Consider the following 22,427-nt stretch of genomic DNA (forward strand, 5'->3'; position numbering starts at 1 on the left):
ATTTAATGAAAGTAGCAAAAGTCACGAATTGTAGGACGCTCGATCTTGATAAAATACGGATAGTTGAAGGGAAAAAGTAAAGTGCATTCTTTGACAGTGTGGAGAAAATATAGATAGAATACATTGTATTTATATTCAGATTCATTTTGTCAAATAATAATGTGTGATATAAAAATACATCATGTTCAAAAGAAGTCGGTTAAAGGTATAGATGCAAACTTATATCAATATTTCTCGATTGAGTCGTGTAAATGTTCGATTCGGAAAGATTGGAAAGTGAGAGTGATCTATGAGTTTTGATTTATTTCACAATTATGACAAGGACTAATAAATGTTTGTATTGATCTCGATTTGAAAGTAAACAGCTTTAATTATTTCTTTAGTTTAATTGATGTCAAGTTTTATTACTGATTTGTGTCAAATATATTATCAAATAGTAATTTGTGTCAAATTTATTTCCATAAACCAATCGATGTAAAACTTCTCCATCAAACATTAATCATCTTCAATCCGATAATAGGACAGAGTCTTGACATAAAGCATAATCATTAATAAGATGCTGAAACTAGATGTCATGATACTTTAAAGGGATCCAGTAACTTTGTCTTAGATCCTTTAAAAAAAATCCTTGATTTAGCTCATGCGGCAATGATAATTATAAACCTTTAGGTCAGTCAGGAACCACATGACTTTTACAAGCCGATCGCCTGTCTGATTATCAAGATATTTATGATTGAAAATCATAGCACTATAGTCTATTGGACTACAGTCTATTGGGGAACACGAGTGTGGTAAAACCGGTCACTCAAAGGGTTTTACTTTTTTGAGGCACTTCTTGATCATTTTGAAGCGCAATTTTTGTTAGGGCTTTAATATAACACCATTTCACAGACACTGATAACACGTAGGGCTGTGCATCTCAGATTTAACATTGTCAAACGGTCCCTTTAAAAGTCGAAGACAATATTTATCATGACAGTGCACCATTGTACACAGAGGAAGTGGAAGTGGGAAACAAGAGAAAGACAAAAAGAAGAGGCTTTGTGATGCAAAGTTTACCGTTATTGTGTTATCAAGCTGCCTTGTCCTTGAAACCAACCCGCAGTAAAACATTGTAATGTAGGGTTCGGTGAAAAACAGGATGAGCATTGACTTGTCAAACAAAAGAGATAGTATTTCTTGGGTCAAACTGTATAGTTACATGATTGATGCAAAGTTTACCCTTAATGTGTTATCAAGGACCTGCTTGTTCTGGAAACCAACCCGCAGTAAAACATTGTAGGGTTCTGTGAAAAACAGGATGAGCATTGACTTGTCAAACCAAAGAGATAGTATTTCTTTGGACATACTGTATAGTTACACGATTGATTCAAAGTTTACCGTTAATGTGTTATCAAGGACCTGCTTGTTCTGGAAACCAACCCGCAGTAAATCATTGTAGGCTTCCGTGAAATACGGGATGAGCACTGACAAGTCAAACTGTATAGTTACAGGATAACGGTTTGAAACGTGAAGCGACCGAGCCGACCCCACTCTATACTTTATGAGTACAGGGTGACCCTGAAAAAGGAAACACACGTGTACAAACTGGATAAATACAGATTATTCTTTGAGTAATGATGTAAACGTAATTAAAAAGCTTTTTTTCTTTCTCTTCTTCCATAATTCTGGTGTCGAACATGTCACCAGTAAATCACGCATTATCGAGGCTGAAGTGCAGTGCCAGAAACCCAATATTGTCCAAAATAAGTGGGTCGCTGTTACGTTTGGTTCATTATGCCATGCTTTGGAAAGATATGAATTAATTTGGTATTAATAATCAAATAAACACATCATATTTTAAAAGCTCACAAATCTCTTCCTTCGCCATAATCATCATGGAAGGATCACGCACGAGTGAGAAGGTATATAGCACAATGTGCAATTGATTAGACACATGCCATTTTCTTGTAGGAAATGAAATGAAGCAGTTGAACACATGACATTGTGCCTTAGCCCATTACAAATTGTGCCTGCTCGGTCATTCTATCATGAATACGATGCCATATGGAAGATGAGATTACGAGTTTTTAAATGATGTGTATTTCCAACGATTAAAAGTCCCATGTTATTTTCTCTCCTTAAAAAAACATGGCATATAAAATTATCCAAATGTAGCAGATATTTTGCTTATTTTGGACAATTTGGTTTCTGACACTTAATTCTACTTCTGTCTGAAATAAAATCGGTCAATGGTCATACGTATAACTTTTTGATAATGGCTTTCTGTCATAATTTATGAACAAAAGAAGAAAATGAGCTTTCCAATGATGTAAACATTATCTTAAACAGTATTTTAGAATACTTGAGTGATTTACCGAGAAACTTTGGTTTCCTTTCTTCACGGGCACCCTGTATACTCGTCTGTATAATGGTGATGAACTCGCTTGATACACATTCATCGCATAGCTGTAATGTCGGGGGAGAGAGTAGTGGTAAATTAGATTTGATGTCTAGTACTATACCACAAAACAGATGGGGCATTTCACGTCTGGCTGGCTGGCTGGCTGGCTGATCAGGTCAAGAAAAAGATTGGACATTATGTTGTTTTAAACAACATCCGGTTCATGTGAGCATGGACGAACATGTACAACACAATATATAGAATAGATCCTATCTATGTAACCAGGGAGGTGAGAATTTAACTCACATGCCCTGATGTAACGTATGTTTTATGGATCTCTGCCTTGTGCAGCTGAGTCTGAAATAAAGTTCTGAATTGAATTGAATTGACATGCCTTGAAGCGAGATTACGGCGTATATATTATTCTGAAAACAGGTCGATGTGCACAGTGTTAATAGATGTGACTTAATGGGGGGGGGGGGGGGGGGGGGGGGGGGAGTAGGGGGGGGCATGGATGGGGATGGACAACGTAATAGATGTAAAATAATGATACAAATATGTAGACTTTTAGAGAGAGAAAGAGAGAGAGAGAGAGAGAGAGAGAGATGAAGTGGGCCTAATATTGTTGACTACATGACTACTCACAAATTGTGAATATCCACAGTAACGCAGGCCTACAGTACTTATTTGCTAATTTGTCCATGCACAAACTGTAGCCATACATACTTGCATAGGGTCTAAACTAAAAGTAGATGAATGACACGTTAACTAAATTTGTTTAACGCCGTTTTTTTACCTTTCGGTTTTGTATAGAGGTTCTATGACCTCCTGCATATTCTGTCTAATGCTAATCAATATAGGAGCCTATAGGAGGCCATGCTGCATCTTGAGATAGCACTCGACCTCCTGCATGGCCCTCCCTATATAGTAGGGTCTCCCGGAATGTAAGATATACAGTATGGAGTATGGGTCCATCACAACAGATGCACGGAGACCGTCGGGTCTTCACATCGGGTGAAGTACAATTCAATTCAATTCAATTCAATTCAATTCAATTATATTCAAATCAAATCAAATTCGATTCGATTCAATTCAATTCGATTCAATTCAAATCAATTCAAATCAATTCGATTCAATTCAACTCAATTCAGTTCAAGTCAATTCAATTCAATTCAATTCAATTCAAATCAATTCAATTCAAAGTGTATTGATTAAAATCTAAACAAATAGGATCATTCTCAAATGTTTTGTAACATTGGATAACAAATTTCGAAATTATAGTCTAAAGTTTTGATTGAGTGCGAAAGTAAAAACTAGGAATGACACAAATTAAAGATAAACTTTAGTACTGGTAATGCGATTGCATTGTGAAAGAAAAGGTGTGGAAAGGATCAGAAACAGTTGATCATGTAGCATGTAAGTATTGGAGTGCACTGCAAGGTTCTGGAGTCATCAAAATCATAATAAATTTGACAGAGTCTTGGTGAAGTAACAAGCACTGTACACAGAAAGCTATATATGGGACAACACACATGGTGTCGGATGGGGCTAGTACTACCTTGATTTCCTTGTCTTTCTATGCTCATTATACTCAGCCAGTATACATTTTCTTCCAAAATTGTTTTGCACATGTCATTTATTTGTAATCTTGAACATTCAGTGTAAGTTTCGTTTGATTCTGTGAGAATTATTATTATTTTTTTTTTTACCAGAACTGGAGTTTATCTTTAACGTACTACTGCGTGTCTCTTCTGGAATATAATACAGGAATGTTATGTTACTCGTGAAGTACAAACAAACTCTGTAGTGGTGATGGAGGGTCGGGGGGGGGGGGGGGGTGAAACAAATTAATTTTGACTGCCATGGTTAATCGACCCTGAAACCAAAACCGATAGGGTCGAATTATTATGTTCTATTAACAATGCCATACAACAATTTGTTTATATGCCATGAATCTGATAAATAAATCTTGTCAAAAGACTGAAGGAAAATAAAGAAACCTGAAATATGCATTTAAAAGATTATGTCTTTGCATCGTATAAAGTAGACAAATTTGAGCCTGGATAACGAGATAATGTGTACTGGTGAGGGGGAGGGGTGCACTTATTTGGACTCTAATGGATTACTAAATTATTTCACAACCACAATTATTATATAACCACACTCTATATCTAATACTATAAGGTAAGATGAGATAATCAAATTTATTCCATTCATCATAAAAAACATTTAGATACAATCACATACAAAATCACAAGATATATAGTCAACATAAACAAACATTACATAAGATAATAGTACAATATAAGGTGATCTGGACAAAAATATCTTAGAGAAAAGTGAGTATTTATGTGAATGAGGAGGCAGCTAGAAAGGAAGTACCTTCAGTTGAAAATTTCGACCTTAAACACATTTTGTTTTGAAAATCCTTGCACAAAATTATGTGTCGTAAATGACACCCTCTTTCACATAGAGTACCGAAGCCGTGACGTCATAAAAATCTATTTTTAGAATTTCTCAATTTTTTCTTCATATTCCGAAAGAACATCAAAAATAATGTCCAAATGTCGAAAACCAATTGAATATGTTAAGTATTGGGTGAGATATGACCATCTTAATAAATATACTCCCAATAGGAACTCAGTGTTATATGCTCTGGCTCCTAATGGTTAGGAGCCAGAGCATATAACACTGAGTTCCCATAGGACATATATTCATTCAGATGGTCATATCTCAGCCAATACTTAGCATATTCAATTGGTATTCGACATTTGGACATTATTTTTGATGTTCTTTCGGAATATGAAGAAAAAATTGAGAAATTCTAAAAATAGATTTTTGATGACGTCACACTTCACCACTCTATTATGATACTATCTAAGTGAAATTTTGCCATAACATTTTGCGGGGTCCCAACCCTTTAAGTTAATTCATTTTCCACAACAATAAAAGTGCAAAAGTGTACAAAGGAATAAACAACCTCGAAGGCGAACAACTGTGACAAATCAAAATGAAATCAAAATACAAAAGAAAAGTCGTTAACAAATTATAATGGTATTGACGATTTAATGTTTTTAAGATAAGGAAATGAATAGAAACAGAATGGATTTGTTTCCTCATCCTGTTTCAAGTTATTTATATACACATCTTATTATTGAATATTGTGAAAAGAGTATCTTAAAGAAAATTAAAAATAGTGTTAAATTTTGTTGTGATATTACCAATGGTAGATTTCATCATCAGTTTTTAATTCAAATTGCGTTTAAAATATAGCAATTTGTTTTGTTTATAATGAATAGTAACTCTGAAAATAACAGACCAAAGACGATCAGACTCTGGAACGTTATTCATGTATTCATGCATATACATATTTATTCAATATTATATTTATTATTTTCTCTGTACTTCTTGAGTTGGCTGACACTGTCAACAAAAGTTGGTTACTGTTAAGAGGCGCTCAGAATATAACATAACAACGGAGGAAAGAAAATCAATAACATGATACATGAAACATACGATATTAGATTAAATAAGTGATTGTCTACAGCCCATTAACTATACTGAAAACCAAACCAAAGTGTAATTAGTTTAAACACAAATGATACGATGTTTAATTAAGTTTAGTATGAGTGTAAGACACACGCATCATGGATACAATAGTCACGTGACCATGAGCTGTGTTTCTCATTACTCTCACCGCTAAGAGCAGAGCAAGCTGCCCATATATGGTCATAATCATGTTCCCCTAGAAATGATCGAAACAGAAACATTAGTTGCTAGACATTGTCAAACAATGCAGATCTATTGACAAGTGCATAATGATTTTCTTAATGATTCAAGTTGTATAGTATTACTTCTAAGTTTTAAATATGGTTAAGTCAATCAATAGATTTTTAGTTTCACGTCCGGATTTTCAAAAGTTTATGTGGAGGTGGTTTATGTAATTTTATATTTTTTCTGAACATAAGATGATATCAATTGGGCCAATTTCAATATAATTATGATTCAAGTTGTATAGTATTACTTCTAAGTTTTAAATAATTATGGTTAAGCCAATTAAATTGAGTTTTAGTTTCACGTCCGGATTTTCAAAAGTTTATGTGGAGGTGGTTTATGTAATTTGATATTTTTTCCGAACATATGATGGTATTGGGCCAATTTCAATATGATTCAAAAATAAAATCTAGGCCTACATACATTTGCAAATTATTTTCGTTTTTTATGTTTTTAAATTTTTTTAAAGATTTTTTTATTTGTTATCAAATTTGGGCTATCTTTAAAAATAAAAACAAAATCTTAATCCGTTATTAAATGCTATGCCTAAACCATGGTGTTTATACCGTGTGAGTAAAAGGGTGTAGAGGCAAAATCCCCTCCACAATTTATGAGGGGTCGGCTAAACATGGCCAGCTCCTTCGCGATGAAGACATACCGGCGCATTGTCTGATATCAAGGCATTTCTTCGAACCGGAGGGGGGGGGGGGGAGCGAACACCTTGTTCAATGCTGGATACGCCAGTGAACAATCATTGTAAAAAAAAAAAAAAAAAAAAAAAAAAAACGTTTATAAATATTAGGTACTAAAGTAGCCTTACACTATATATGAGCACAAACTCAAAGTCAACCAAGCTAGTGAGCGATTACATAAAATATGTCACACTTTGATCCATTTATTTCATCGAATTAAAGGAAAACTTTTATTGATATTAGCATTAAAATGAAAGTGATACCAATAAAGACCATTAGTCAATAATTATCACATGATGACGTGTTTATGTTTTAAATGAAATATATGAATAACAGACCTATTTTGTACGGGAAATATATCACGAGGTCCCCCTCGTGGACAATGTAAAATGACAGGTTTGCAACACTGGGATATGCATCAGAGCAAACCACATCGCAAATTAAAGTGACATTGCTTCAGATTCTGAAACAAAATCCTGGATTTAGCTCATGCTGCAATCGTAAATATAAACCTGTAGGTCAGTCAATCCCATGACTTTTACAAGCCGATCGCCTGTCTGATTATCAAGATATTTATGATTGGAAATCGAAATTCCATTTTTCGTTTTCCAAAAGGATTTTAATACTACAGTCTATTGGGGAAAATGAGCATGGTAAAACCGGTCACTCAAAGATTTTTACTTTTTTAGGCACTTCATGAACATTTTGAAGCGCAATTTTTAATTGGGCTTCAATATTTATCACAGACATTGATAAAACGTAGGGCCATGCATCTCAGATTATTATAGCATTGCTAAATGATGCCTTTAACAACAAAGAAAGCAAATCTTAATTTCTCCATATGAAGGAAGAAAATGTTTACTTGTACTGCAGATTATCTGCCTTCCCTAACTGTCAGCTTAGAAGAAGGATATAGGGATGGGGGAGAGGTAGGTCTATTACCAAGAAGGAAATAAAGCAGATGTATTTAGCATGGCTGTTCAGCGAGCGTATCAAGGGAGCATTATAGGTTAATAATGATATACATCTGTGTTCCCCATATCTAATAGATTCAACACACATTAATTAATCAGTGCTGAACGCAGGCCATGAATCGTCTTCTAGCTCGGAAGCAGTTTAGGTGTGTCTCTCGTCCACAGTGGATTTATATAGTGTGACATTTTCATTGCATCTTAAAGCCCCTCTAAAGTGTTGGGAGCCCCGAATTCGCCGAAAATTTGATGGCAACATTTCACTTAAATTGTATCATAATCAATGTGAAAGCGGATGTCATTTAAGACACACTGTCTTCTGCAAAGATCTTCTCCCTCCCCCGAAAAAAAATCTTGATAAAAAATACATAATTTGTTTTTCTGTTGTACGCAGAAAACCTAAATTTTGTATTTTGTTTTGAAGATCCTTGCAGAAATGTGTCTTAAATGACATCCTCTTTCACATTATGATACAATTTAGGTGAAATTTTGCCGTCAAATTTTTTGGGCTCCCAATACTTTAGAGGGGCTTTGAAGGCAAAAGATTATGTCTCCAGTCTCTATGTGGCTCATGAAGAGAAAGTCAGAATAAATGTTGTGTGAGATTTGGGGGGATACTTTTTCCTGAGAGATAACATAATTATCATTAGTTTATCGTGTCGTATAGGCCTAACATCAAGAAAGAAGCAATGTTTCAGAGTCTCTACTCTCGGATTTGTTTCAAGAAATAACGATTATGCATGTAGGAATATAGTGTTAATTAAAGCTTGCAAAGAATTTTTTCTCTTCATTTTGTGACATTTATTTAAATGCGTACAGAATTGACGCGAATAACGACAACATTTGCGTGCATTGTCCTGTTATATACAATCATATGCGAAAACAGTTAAGTTGGCAACGTTAACAGCAAGACCCAGCAACTATCTGGAAAGAGATCCTCGTTAAGAGCTATTTGATGGGGTATATTTCATTTCCCCCAAAACGTTATTTGATCATATTGATACGTCATACATTGCTTTAAAAGTGAATTGGAACGGGTTTAATCGATGAAAATCGAAACGGCGCGGCAAGGGAAAGAGTATTACGAGTGATGTTTGTCAATATTCTAAGCCGAGTAGAATATCTGATAAAATGACGTATACAACCATGAAAATGTAAGGTAAGGTGAAGTTTACCTAGTGTTGAGTAAAAGGGAACATACCCTTTTTTTAGGGGGGGGGGGTAAAACTGTGTTCAATATTGGGCAAATGTTATGTAATTTTGAGTACCTTTTACTCAATGTTAGGTGAAATTTCACATATCAAAATGCATATTCCCTTTTTTTTTAATTATCCAGTATCGGGTGGAATTGTACCCGATTTCTTTTAGAGTTCTACTTGGAGAGCATATAATTATTCTGTTTTTATTTACTAATGTAAAGCGCTTTGAGCATGTTTATGTAAAGGCGCTATATAAATATCAATATGTATGTATGTATGTATGTATGATAGTACAACTCATTGGACTGATAAAAATCAAACATATTTCGAGGACTAATTAATACGAGAGAAATGATTAGGCGCTGATAGAAGAATGTGAAAGTAAAAGGACTTGAACGTCTTGAATCTTATATTACGAATAACAAAAAGTAAAAATTTTCGCCTTTGTCATGCTAGAAGTGGATGATAAGAGATCTTGGGGGTGTTTTCACAAAGATCCCAAGTTGAACTTATCTTTAAGTTGGACTTAACAATTATGGAAAGCCGTTACCATCTTTGAAAATATTTTGTAAAAGGCATACAATTTTGATTTTCTAATCATTCATATTTTCTTTAATCAAGGAGATTTCATGTTCTTGGTGTGGAATTCATGAAAAGTCTAAAATACTTGAATTTGTGGTTTTGAATATATTTTAAGGCTACAAATGGCTCTTCATAATGTTTAAGTCTCTTCATAATGTTTAAGTCCAACTAAGAGTTAAGTTCGACTTAAGATCTTTGTGAAACACCCCCCCCCCCAGAAATACAACCTGAAGACTAATGAAAATGATAGTTGGTGGTTACAGTTTCTTCAATTGGCATTTCCTTTCAAATATTTGGCCTATTTCAGTTTCGGTGCCTGCCATGATGTGCCATCTGAAAACAATATTAAAACAAAAACTCGAGGTTACGAATACGTCGTATAACCTAGTAACTGAAAGTGAATTTCTCCACCATTAGAAAGAGGAATTTGACACCATATAAGTACTTTGAAGCACCGTCACCATCTTTTGATAATGAAACTGCATTTTATTCGAAGAACAAAAAAAAAGATATTTTGAATAGCTGATTATGTAGGTCAATGCCGTAGTTAAAAACATGAACGTGATGAGCAAACATGAGAAATTGAATGAAAAATGTCTTTTTAGCTGGAAAGGTTGTGCATACAGTGGATAATTTATTTGTATTAACTTTTCTTTTCAAATTTCTCAGCTTTTCTATAAGCCTTATGTCTTCATAAAGACATTATGTTATTATGGCAGCCCCCTCCCTCTACAAAAAATCCCAATAACAAGCAAACAAACGAACGCTTTTAATGCAAGCAGTTCAATACTATTTTCCGAAATTTGTCTCCGTTCGGGGGTATCTTGATCTTTAACAAGATACCCTCGAACGGTACAATACAGGGATGTACAAGGAAATTATAAACACTGTCTTTTCCCTTCCGAAGGACTGATGTTCATCTTGAAAGTATACTTGGTTCATTTATCAGAGTGGATTGGTTCACAAGCTTCGAGAATCATCATGAAACCGAAAACAAAGTGATTAAACTTTGTATATATTTGAAAGACAGTCTTAATACATGTAGTAAGATTAATTGTTGTTTGTGATTCATTTCCGGTGTAAAAGTTCAACCTACGAAAAGACTAAACTGAATGGAAAAGCAATTTAAAGTAATATTAACTGTTTTCATTTTCATTTATTTTCTGGCGGGGATCTAGGAGTGAGTTGTATAATATTGTGTTATCCTTCGTAATTTTTTCTTCGTATTTATGTATATAGTGACCCTTATAAGGAAATAGAATCAGTCGACATGTACTTCATAATGTTTAATGATAGGGAACTGAAAGTATTTTATCGTGATGAGGATGATTATTACGGGGCCATAACAACGCCCTTATATTTTGTTCTGTGAACGTACAAGGTTATACACCCACACGCTATACAAGAAATAGTAGTGTACTGTGCTGAGTATATCATGATTAATATAACTAGCCCTTATAAAGACTATACCATCATCGTTTTATATTCAATTTCAAAGTTGAAGTTCTTGTTAATTCTATTGTCATCATCATTATCGTCGTTATTATAATCAGTACAATAATAATTATTATTAATGGTAATGGTAATGGTAGTGGTAGTAGTAGTAGTAGTGGTAGTAGTAGTAGTAGTAGTAGTAGTAGTAGTAGTAGTAGTAGTAGTAGTAGTAGTAGTAGTAGTAGTAGTAGTAATAGTAGTAGTAGTAATGTTAGTAGTAGTAGTATTGTTGTTGTTGGTGGTGGCAGTGTTATTCATAATCAATTCAGTAACTCAGTGAATATGAAAAAGATATGGAGTTACGAAAACCTATATGAATATAAACCTCATTCTTATTGTGAATGTAATCTAATCAATTATCTCTGTTTTTCTTTCTTTCAGTCCCTCATATTTCTAGCTCATCAGTCACAAACAATCCAACATGATGTCACCTGATAGTGACGTGGTGTCACCTGATACGGACGTGGTCTCACGTGATACTGACGTGGTGGTGTCACCTAATACTGACATGGTGTCACCTGACACTGACACGGGGTCATCTGATAATCAGGGACCCATCGTGGTTCACGAAGGGGCTCTCAATCTCAAATCTCGTATTATGTTCTGCACGAGATGGAAGTCGAAATACGTCAAAGTGCGAGCAGATACCAGACAGCTAGCTATCTACGACAAAAAGGTTAGACTGCTTGTCTTATGAAAGGAAGCAAAATGTACTTGTATAGTCCAAAGTTGTATGAAAATGTAAATAATTATATTATATTCAAATGGAAACGGACCCCTAACCAAACCCTGAATTGAATTAATATCCCATCCCATCCCATCAGAGAATTCACTGGTAATACAAAGTTTTTGGGTCATGAATGAACATATTGGAAGCATATGCGATCCTACATTATTCAGTGATCGTTGTCGCGTTCGAAATCGAGTCGAAGGTGTTGAAATTATAAATAATAAACGATTTATGTTGTATAGCTACCTCTCTAAATTGATATTACTTTAGGCTTCAAAACAATGTTTCTTGTCTAAAACCGACCGATTTTCTATTCCCGTTTGGGAATTATATATTAGGGCCCCGTCTTATAAAGAATTGATATCATTCGCAAGTATTTACATAAGAGATAGGAGACTGTAAACTTGCGATTGATTAGAGGGCTTACGATTGATTTTGATCAATCGTAACATTACTCTTTATAAGACGGGGCCCAGAACTGCATATTCCGAGATTTTCATGGTCGCAGCTACCATTGTATGGCCGTAGGCGCTATTTGAAATTCATCGGGAGCACCGATACATTTAATATTCAATTTCTCGTAAGCAGATGTTTTAGGGGCTAGTTTTTAGTGGTTATAATACATCCACATGTGCATCAAAATATATCAACATTTTAAAGAATAACCAACCAATTTTCCAAAACTTTGCATTACCTTTAAAGTAAAGAACATTTTGCTTATCCAGCATAAGGCACCTCCCCGCCCCCTCTGTTTGAATGTTAAGACAACAGATTGATGCAATTACAGTTCTTTCTTTAAAAGTGAAGCGAGTGAATGAGTGGTATGAGGGTATTGAGGGTATCTATGAGTAAAAAAGAAGGGAAAGTTATTCCACCTCTCCCGATTGAGAGTGTATGGCACAAACAGATCAAATGCAATATATGAAAGAGCGCCATCTATTGAGTGATTATATATTTTTTTCTATGCCCTCTCATTTATATTCTGTTTCGTGTAAGAGCTTTTTGTTCGTAATTTACACCAATTATGCACTATTTTCAGATCTTGTTCCCAATAACTAAAATCGCAAGCTGTCAATTATCCCAAGGCTAACGCGCATGCTCATTGGCAATCGGTATGCTGCCCCTACGTTGAAGGGGGGGGGGGGGGGCTGGGGAGGTGATATAATTATTATTACGCTTTGGGGTTATACATTCTTTGTGTAAAATGCTATCTTGAGATCTCATGTGAAAACTAACATTTCAGAAACCGTCCTAATGGTGGTGGGGGGGGGGGGGGGTTGAAATTCACCCCCTTCACCTTCACCCTTGAATCATGCTTTTAAAATAATCACATAATAAAGTGTCAGATATGGATGATTCCGTATGAGAAACAAAAGAAAATTATTCAAGTCTAATTAAATTATAAGGGGATAGAGAGAGAGAGAGGGGGGGGGGGGGAGAGACAGACAGACAGACAGAGATACAGACAGAGAGATACAGACAGAGAGATACAGAGAAAAATAGCGAGAGAAATACAGACAGTGAGACACGGACAGAAAGAGAAAGACAGAATGGGGGGGGGGGGGGGGGAGTGGGGTGGAGCGCGCGCCCAAGTAGGCTACCTCAGAGAAAGACGGTAAAGCATGACATTGGACACTGCTTTAGAAGAAAGTAAACAAACAAAATCATTTCTTCAATCTTATATAATGATAGCAAGAATATTGATGAATAATGGATATGTTAATAATCATTCTTTGTTTATGTCGAGTGATGTGTGTATTACGCACGCCCTCAATTGATCGTATCTTTCTCTGTCTCTCTGTCCTGCTCGAATCAAGGTATCCGCTACCTCCACAGGCAAGCGAGGGGAGTGTCTCCTCATTCAGCTCAAGCAGGTTGTCGAATGCAGAGCAGCTGTGACCAGCAAGAAACGGAATAGCTTTCTCATCCAGAAGACCCCCAATGCTGGAGCTAATCGACAGGTAAGCAATACTAAACCTTCAAATCATATCATTATGTTATCAAGGAGATATGAGATTGTGAATTCTACGTTGGTGGGATGCGCAGTCGAATGCGGACCCTTATTTCGTAGGTTCTATTGTTGTGGAGATGCGAACGTTCGGCCTTCAATCGCAGACATCATCATCATCATTCTCGCTTTCTCTGTCTCTTCCTAATCTCTCCTTTCATCTCTCTGTGTCTCTATCTTTCTTTCTGTCTGTCTGTCTCTGTTTGTCTCTCTCTCTCTCTGTCTCTCTCTGTCTGTCTTTGTCTTTCTGTCTCACTTCCCCCTCTCTCGATCTATTTTTCTCTTTCCCATCGTCGCCTATCTTCCCCTTCCCCTCTCTCTGTCTCTCTGTCTCTCTCTCTCTGTCTCTCTCTCTCTCTGTCTCTCTCTCCTTGTCTCTCTATCTCTGTCTCTCTCTTTTCCCTGATCCCTCTATCTCCCTTTATTTCTCTTTTTCCATCCCTCTCTTTCTACCTCTCCCCTTAACATGCATGTATCTCACTCTCCCTCTCTATTAACCCTATTTCCACCCCCTTTCCAAATTCCCCTTAGCTTATTCCCATCTCCCTCTCTATGTTTACCACGCCATGCATTACGACCCTCCCTCTCTTTGTGTCTCCCTTTGTCGCACAGAGTGAGCGAGAATGAGTAGTGATTGTGGGTTGATAGCTGCGTGCACGGGATGGTGCGCCATGGTAACGGGTTATAATGAGATGACGACTGCCCATGTTTAGGATTATATGCGCGTGTTGACCGTACAGTCATTTTCAAGTGTATTGCCGCATAATCATCATACCCAATGTGCTTTAGGCAAGTGCTATATTGGTTTACGATAATGAAGATATTTAGATGATCTTTTCAGTGAATTCAAAGCAAATTTTGATATGTACGATAATAATTATGTCCAAAGTACGATCGTGGCTTATAATAAGCTATTTTGATTATGTTGACCGTACACATCTTCGAGTGTATTGCCGCATAATCGTAGTATACTCAATGTGCTTTAGGCAAGTGGTACCATGCTATATTGGTTTACGAATTACGATCATGAAGATATTTAGATAATATTTTCAGTGAATTTAAAGCTTATTCTAAAATGTACGATAAAATTTATGTCCAATTGAAAGTACCATCGTGGTTCATAATAAACTATGCTGACTGATAAACGAGGGCACAACGTTAAGGGCAAGGAATTATACTTCAATAAACAAGCATGATTATACTAATAATAGCCATAATTATACAGTACTAGCTTATCTTTTTTTGATTGATATTTGACCGAAGCATATTTCGACATTACCATATCGAAACATAAAGTGATATTTTTTTAAATTACATAATATTTCATGAAGCCAAATGGATGTAATCAAGACTTGATAATTACATCAGTTATTATTTTGCTATATCACAATCGTATATTAATTTGTATACAAAAATACATGTTTGTGAGTGCATTAGTGAATATGCACTGCACGCAGGTTAAGTCACAGTAGGATAATGAACGAGACTGGTCGAGTTCATTGTCCGTCTCATTATGACTTAACCAAGTGCAGTGCATATCACTAATGCACCAGCTAAAACATGTGTTATCATATTGTTTTATAAGCTGCGTCTACAATATGAGTCTAAAGTCAAGAAATGGACGGTTGTTATCACCAAAATGCACTCCCCGTGCATATTATGGTAAAAATGAATGCACGCACATGTGATACATTTCGACGCCTCTCATTGGCTACATTCTTGAACTGAAATTATAATATTTAACATTGTTAATATTTTAATTCTGGAACACTAGACTGCAGCCATATCTAATGTGAATACGCACTTTGTATCTTCTTTATCGTTAACATTATATTATATATATTTTAACGCACCATTTTATAGTTATATAATTATGAAAACAGTCATAATGCATAACGTATTAAAAAAAAATCTGGATAGTGCATAACGTATTATGATTGCTTATTTAATTTATTACAGCTCTGTGATGTTTGATGCTGTATTCGGTTTAAATCGGTTATGCACAATTTTGAACCGTAATTGGTACATTTTGATTCAACTAATGCCAAATAATTTGCAATGCCATGAAATTTACCCAAAACGAAATTACACGCAAACTTAAACTTTGAAGACAATAGGGAAAATCCCCACAACTACCAGTTCACTTAAAGGTAAAGACCAGTTATGGTCATGCGATTGCATTGTGAAATAAACGTTGTGGAATCGATCAGAAAAGGTTGATCATCTAGCATCTAGCATCTGCAAGGTTCTGGAATCATCAAAATGATAAGAAATTTGGCCCATTCTTCGTAAAGTTACAAGCGCTATACACAGAAAGATGTATATGGGACTACCCTATATCTCTCACAGACCATGAGAGAAACAAATTTACCAAATATATGAATTAGTAGGCGGTTTCCCGGCAAATTTTTTTATCATCATGTATTAGTCAAAACATATTCTTTCACATGATTGGTAATGAGAGCTTCCATTTCATTTTTTGAAATTGGGGCGTTTCCAATACTGGTCTTTACCTTTAACCTGTTCAATTTTTTTTTGCGATAGGATGTTCCCAATAGACCTCCCATTGTTTTAAGTTACTTATATTGTGATGTACGTTGAGTGCGTCCAAATTCCACTTTGATTTCCAAATTTTTGACAGGCAAAAAAATGTAAGCAAGATTTCCCTTACATCATTTTGATGACATGCGATATTTATTAGTTCCTGTGGTTTAAGCGATGTCGGTTTATGAAAGAGGAAGTCGAAAGAGTTTTATTTATTTATAATTATGTTTGTTCCTCATCATTACGATAAGGCGTAGATAATTATAGTCAATATTGTCAGAAAGAGATTAATGCCGATTTAGACCTAACTGTTCCTGAATGATAAGAAAATAAACTGAATCAACAGAAAGCATAATTAAACCCTGTAGTGTTGCTAAGAAGAAGTTTGATCAATTTGTTCCAGATATGTCATGGGCTGAACTACCAATGAATTCCTGCATTTAATGTTTGCACAAAACATGATAAGCTGAGAAATAGCAGAATGGATATGATAATTTCCAATCTTTTACTATATGGTCCTATGTATTCTGTCAGAGGTTAAACTTCTATTCTTATACACAATATATTTTTCTAAATCCATGTTTAATTTGATTGTTCGTAGAATGTCTTTTTTAAACTCACGCTGACTTTCCAAATGATTTAAAAACTAGCCAAACGTTTGTATCTATGCAGCAGAGTTTTTCTCAAGGAAAAAAGAAATATCCATGAGAACATCCATGAGCTGTTTTGCGCCTTCACACTCGTCATTAAATATTAATTGTTGAAGTGGAAGTGTCGGAGTATAGTGGTTCGTTCACCCGAGTCTCAGTCCCCAGCCTGACACCAATGTCTTGAGGCAAGACATTAATCCACATTTTCCATCCTCTACCAAGGTGTAAATGAGTACTTGCCAATTGCTTATATAGGGTAATACTTATTGCAGAGCACAAAGGGAGAGCATTATTCATAGTGATGTGGCTACCCTGGGTAAATAAGACGCTATTATTATTTAAAAAGATATAATAAAGATATTGGTTATATACCAGGTTAGAAGGCCAGTACTTTAATTGGTGTAAAATATGGTTCCCTGTCGGAAAAAGAAATAGATTAGTAACTGTACAAGATATTTTTATATTCCTTCCTTCCTTCCTCTTTCCATAGCACACTCCGAATCCATTTATTTTCTGCTTGAATCCAACTAATCTTTTGAACAATCTTTCAGGATCGGATCCAGGCTTGCCATAAAGGGGTGGGGTGGGGGAAGGGAGTGTGTAGGGGGGGGGGGCTATAGAATAAACGAATTCCATTTGGTTTGTTACCTTTCACTTTTGTTTTGTTATGTCGACCCCACTACAGACTTATCGTGCATTGTTTTTATATTATATTTCATGATGTATTCATTTTGTTTTTGTTTTTGAGAAGGAAATAAACGTTTATTGAACTGAATTGATTTTGTTATGATGGCTTTTAAATGAGGCGTGGCGGGAGGGGGTAGCGGTTAGCCGTTTTGATCCCTTGAACCCGCCTGTCTCATTTACTTATGTTCAGAATATTTTAATGTCTTTGATTTATCATACTTTTCATTTCATATTTCAGATCATATTTGGCTGTGTGAATCCAGCTGATCGGGACCGGTGGGTCCACGTCATTAATGACGTCATGAATGGGACCATCAGCGGCCAATCAGCGGTGAGTTTATTTAGGCTGGCAGACAGCACGTCCATACATGGTGCGATCGATATGAAAGAAATTATGAGTCAGTCAGTATGTTCACTCATGTATTAAACGCGCGAAAACCCCTTTCTAATAGATAACCATACATTAGCAGACAGAGCGTGGAAAATGCAGAAATTAATCTCATATTTTAATGAAATCTTTGTATATAGAATGAAAGGAGCAGATGGAATATTTTTTTCATTTTTCATGAACGCCTAATTTTTTTAAAGCACGGTATCGTCTCATGCAGACACAAAGTAATTTCGGTTGAATCTTAAGCTTAAAATTGATTTATTTTCGTAGTGCTTACATAATTATGGATGGATATTTTCTATTCTGCAAACATATAAAGAGAAATTTTATATTGCTGTTTCATGTAAATTGACCCCCTCTCTTTCCCCTCCCCTCTTCCCCCTCTCCCTTGTTAACAAACATTCTGCATACCGACATTAAATTTTGCTTCTCACATGCTTATTGTGAAGAGCCGCAACTTTTATGTAGAAAAACAAGCCGTATGAAATTGACTTTTACTTTTCTTTCCCATTGATACTAAGAGTCATTCTGTCGTGTTTCTTGTACCTTCCAGTAATATTTTAATTTGGTTTTCGTAATAGTTATGTTTATTATTCGGTCTGTGATCATCAGCATTACCCATAAACCGCCATGATGCCATTGCCTGCAGGGGCGGATCCGCGACTGCAGATCAAAGGAACGGCTCAAAATTAAACCCATAAATTTCGTGGACAAATCAATTATGAGAAAAAAAGGGGACTAGCTCAGTCGGGTTGTAGTTGTTGGGAGACACTTTTCAAGCCTAAGCTATTTTAGTAGGGGGGGGGGGGGAGGTGTCCCGTAGGCCCACCGAGACCCCCTGTTTATCAATGCTAATCAAGTCTGGGGGAAGGGGAATTTATTAGCGTCTTGCTATTCTGTTTCTTGAACAACACGGAGTTATGCGTACTTTTCTGCAATCGTTGATGGTGAATTCGTAATTGATATTCAAGCGTACTTTCCGAATTTTTCTGAGAAAACTGATATTTCAATGACCCTAGCTCTAAAGCTTTTCAAGCTATATAAATGGGGTCAAAGACGGAGCCTCGGTTATTGATCTCTATTATTCATGGTCGATATCTTCACCATCCAGAGTTCTATTTAAAAACATGTCTTCATCTCTCATTCTATCTTCATCTCTCATCCTGTCTCCATCTCTCATTCTATCTTCATCTCTCATCCTATCTCCATCTCTCATCCTATCTTCATCTCTCATTCTATCTTCATCTCTCATCCTATCTTCATCTCTCATCCTATCTTCATCTCTCATACTATCTTCATCTCTCATCCTATCTCCATCTCTCATTCTATCTTCATCTTTCATTCTATTTCCATCTCTCATCCTATCTCCATCTCTCATTCTATCTTCATCTCTCATTCTATCTTCATCTCTCATTCTATCTCCATCTCTCATTCTATCTTCATCTCACATTCTATCTTCATCTATCATTCTATCTTCATCTCTCATCCTATCTTCATCTCACATTCTATCTTCATCTCTCATTCTATCTTCATCTCTCATCCTATCTTCATCTCTCATTCTATCTTCATCTCTCATTCTATCTTCATCTCTCATTCTATCTTCATCTCTCATTCTATCTCCATCTCTCATTCTATCTTTATCTCTCATTCTATCTTCATCTCTCATTCTATCTTCATCTCTCATTCTATCTTCATCTCTCATCCTATCTCCATCTCTCATTCTATCTTCATCTCTCATTCTATCTTCATCTCTCAGTCTATCTTCATCTCTCATCCTATCTTCATCTCTCATCCTATCTTCATCTCTCATTCTATCTCCATCTCTCATTCTATCTCCATCTCTCATTCTATCTCCATCTCTCATTCTATCTCCATCTCTCATCCTATCTTCATCCCTCATCCTATCTTCATCTCTCATCCTCAATGTTTTCAGTGATTTATTTTTTACCCGAAATATACTCCCTATACCCCTGACGTCATGCATGGACTCCTTATAGAAGGTGTACCGCGGCAGCTGATACACCATGTAGACGGGATGCGGAAAATGGGATGGAAATGGGATGGGTAATGGCTTCTCGGGAATAAGATAATTATCATAAAATACACTATATTTTAGATGGAAATTCAGATTCAGCCCATGAAGAAATATAACACAATTTGTATAACATGCAGCCTAATTTCATGTCTACATGACCATTATAGCTAAACGGGTAGCATAGGTCACCACCATTTTGATATAGTGAAATCTTAGACTCATGAGTCATAGATAAGCAAACAGCAGTCGGAGTCCATTATTGGATTATAAGGTTTGTCCTGTTTGTACACACTCATCTCTGCTTATGAGCAAAGAACCTATACTTCACAATATCATATCATTTAGCAGATAAGACCTGTATGTAGTAGAATATTTGTAGAATATTCAAATAATGTATAGAGAATAAAACGATATATCATGATGCTTCCAGCTCGCAGATTCCATGTAAAACAAAAATGCGAAGATTATAACATTGCGCACCAAGGGAGAGGATACCAATGAAATAACCCCAGATTACCTATTTCTAACAAATATCTACAGGGGCTCTTTTCATTAATTTGTGAAGAAAAAGAGAAGTCCCAAAAGATACACAGAGAGAGAGAGAGAGAGATAGATAGAGAGAGAGAGAGAGAGAGAGAGAGAGAGAGAGGCAAAAACATAAATAAAACAGTGGCTATCATAGCTCCGAGCCCCGTATACTTTGTGCATGTTTAGTACTGACATGAATATGCTGTATGACGTGTTGTTATCTCACAATTTGAACGCATGACTTCCCACATATCCAACGAAAAATTGAGAGATCAATTTTCAGGCCTTCATTCGTCGACAATTTTACGGACCACGATATTCGATGATTGAATACTTATGTGATAGTATCCGCGATATGTATACTTGGGGAACATTTTTTAGTATACAAATTGGCTAGCGATGTCAACATTTAGGAGTGCTTTACATAGGGGCACATCAGTAAACCTTTTATATGAACTTTCTTGAAACGCTAAAAATATAGGATTTTTGTTTAATAATGAATAATTGAAGTTCCTTGAAAGGAGCGTTTAAAATCTACAATTTTCATTTTCGGGTCAAATACATGTAGTCGGTAAATATTTATTGTTTAAAATCTTGATATTTTTCTGCAAAGTGCAAAGTGCACATTTTCAGTTTCATTTTCAAATTCTCAAACAAATCTTGTATGGTTTTATTTGCTAAACATCGATCATATCATATACGCTTATACATGGCAGTTTGAGCTTCGAAAGGAAAAGCACAGGGCTTCACATTTTTAAAGAGGCAATTTTAAATATGGGAAGAAATCTAATAAAACTCATTCCCGATATTTTTTATCAATATCCGAGCAGCCGACACTTATTAGTATTCAGGCATCCGCCATCTCATCTTCGGGCAGTGATTTTTTAAAGATTCATTTAAAATTAACCTATCTTATTCAACTCATTTTGATGACAAAATTACATTTACACGCAAAGAAAGTGTCAACATGCTTTTTTCTTTCTCGCTTTCCTCGCTTGCAAAAAGTTGGTGTGTTGGTAAGAGGCGTCAGCCCCTGGAGAAATAGTGTCAGTAGTACGAACCTATATGAATGGTATGATATGAATTCTAACGTGTGATGATTATCATGTGACGAATAAATCTAATCAAATAATCATCTTAATAATAATATATTTGTATTTATCTATATTTTGTTACAGTTTGATGAGGTGGTAGTGTCATCAAGCGCCCTCACTCATCTTGTGAAGGGCAGGCCCAAGAACCCTGGTCGACGCCCACCAGGACACAGAGCTAGAGCATTGGTAAATCACTATCATATCCATCTTGATATTATAGTTAACAAAAAACCATGCACTGAGAGGCTCTTGTTGAAATTATGGATCGAGGTGGCAGGAATAGCACTATTTATGTCGCCGAGGAATCCATAATTTGACTAGTGGCTTGAAATAGTGCATGATATATTTGTTTTATATTTTTCAAACCAACCTTCATAAAAATAATAATAATAATTTCTGTCACCGAGGAATCGATGCATATCTATGACGTCATCCATGTTATAGTGCACTATACCATGGATGACGTCACGGTATAGCACATTTTTCTTATCGGTAACATAGCAATGTTATGTTTAGTCAGATGATGCTATCAATCACCGAACAGGATTTCATTATATGATATATTCTATTCTCCTATAAATAGTACTTTCATTCAGGAAACCACCAGTTGATTTAAGTTACTATATATACCTTTTTACAAGGCTAGCCTGGAATGAAAGTAAATC

The 22,427-nt window shown here is 35.7% G+C and overlaps 1 protein-coding gene across 2 annotated transcripts in view; it reads left to right on the top strand.

The window, feature by feature from the left end:
* The window catches only part of LOC583697 (myb-like protein X), a 30,803-nt gene that overhangs the window by 1,707 nt on the left and 6,669 nt on the right, over window positions 1-22,427 (top strand). For both annotated transcript variants that reach the window (XR_004065846.1, XM_030994674.1), the window contains exons 2-5: window positions 11,477-11,771; window positions 13,643-13,786; window positions 17,953-18,045; window positions 21,847-21,948. Coding sequence is in view for 1 of the 2 variants with exons in the window: in XM_030994674.1 (XP_030850534.1) it covers window positions 11,517-11,771; window positions 13,643-13,786; window positions 17,953-18,045; window positions 21,847-21,948 (594 nt within the window). In the remaining variant the exon portion in view is untranslated. The remainder of the gene's footprint in view (window positions 1-11,476; window positions 11,772-13,642; window positions 13,787-17,952; window positions 18,046-21,846; window positions 21,949-22,427) is intronic.

Source organism: Strongylocentrotus purpuratus, unplaced genomic scaffold, assembly GCF_000002235.5.
Source record: "Strongylocentrotus purpuratus isolate Spur 01 unplaced genomic scaffold, Spur_5.0 spur5_scaffold_21, whole genome shotgun sequence".
Taxonomy (NCBI): Eukaryota; Metazoa; Echinodermata; class Echinoidea; order Camarodonta; family Strongylocentrotidae; genus Strongylocentrotus; species Strongylocentrotus purpuratus.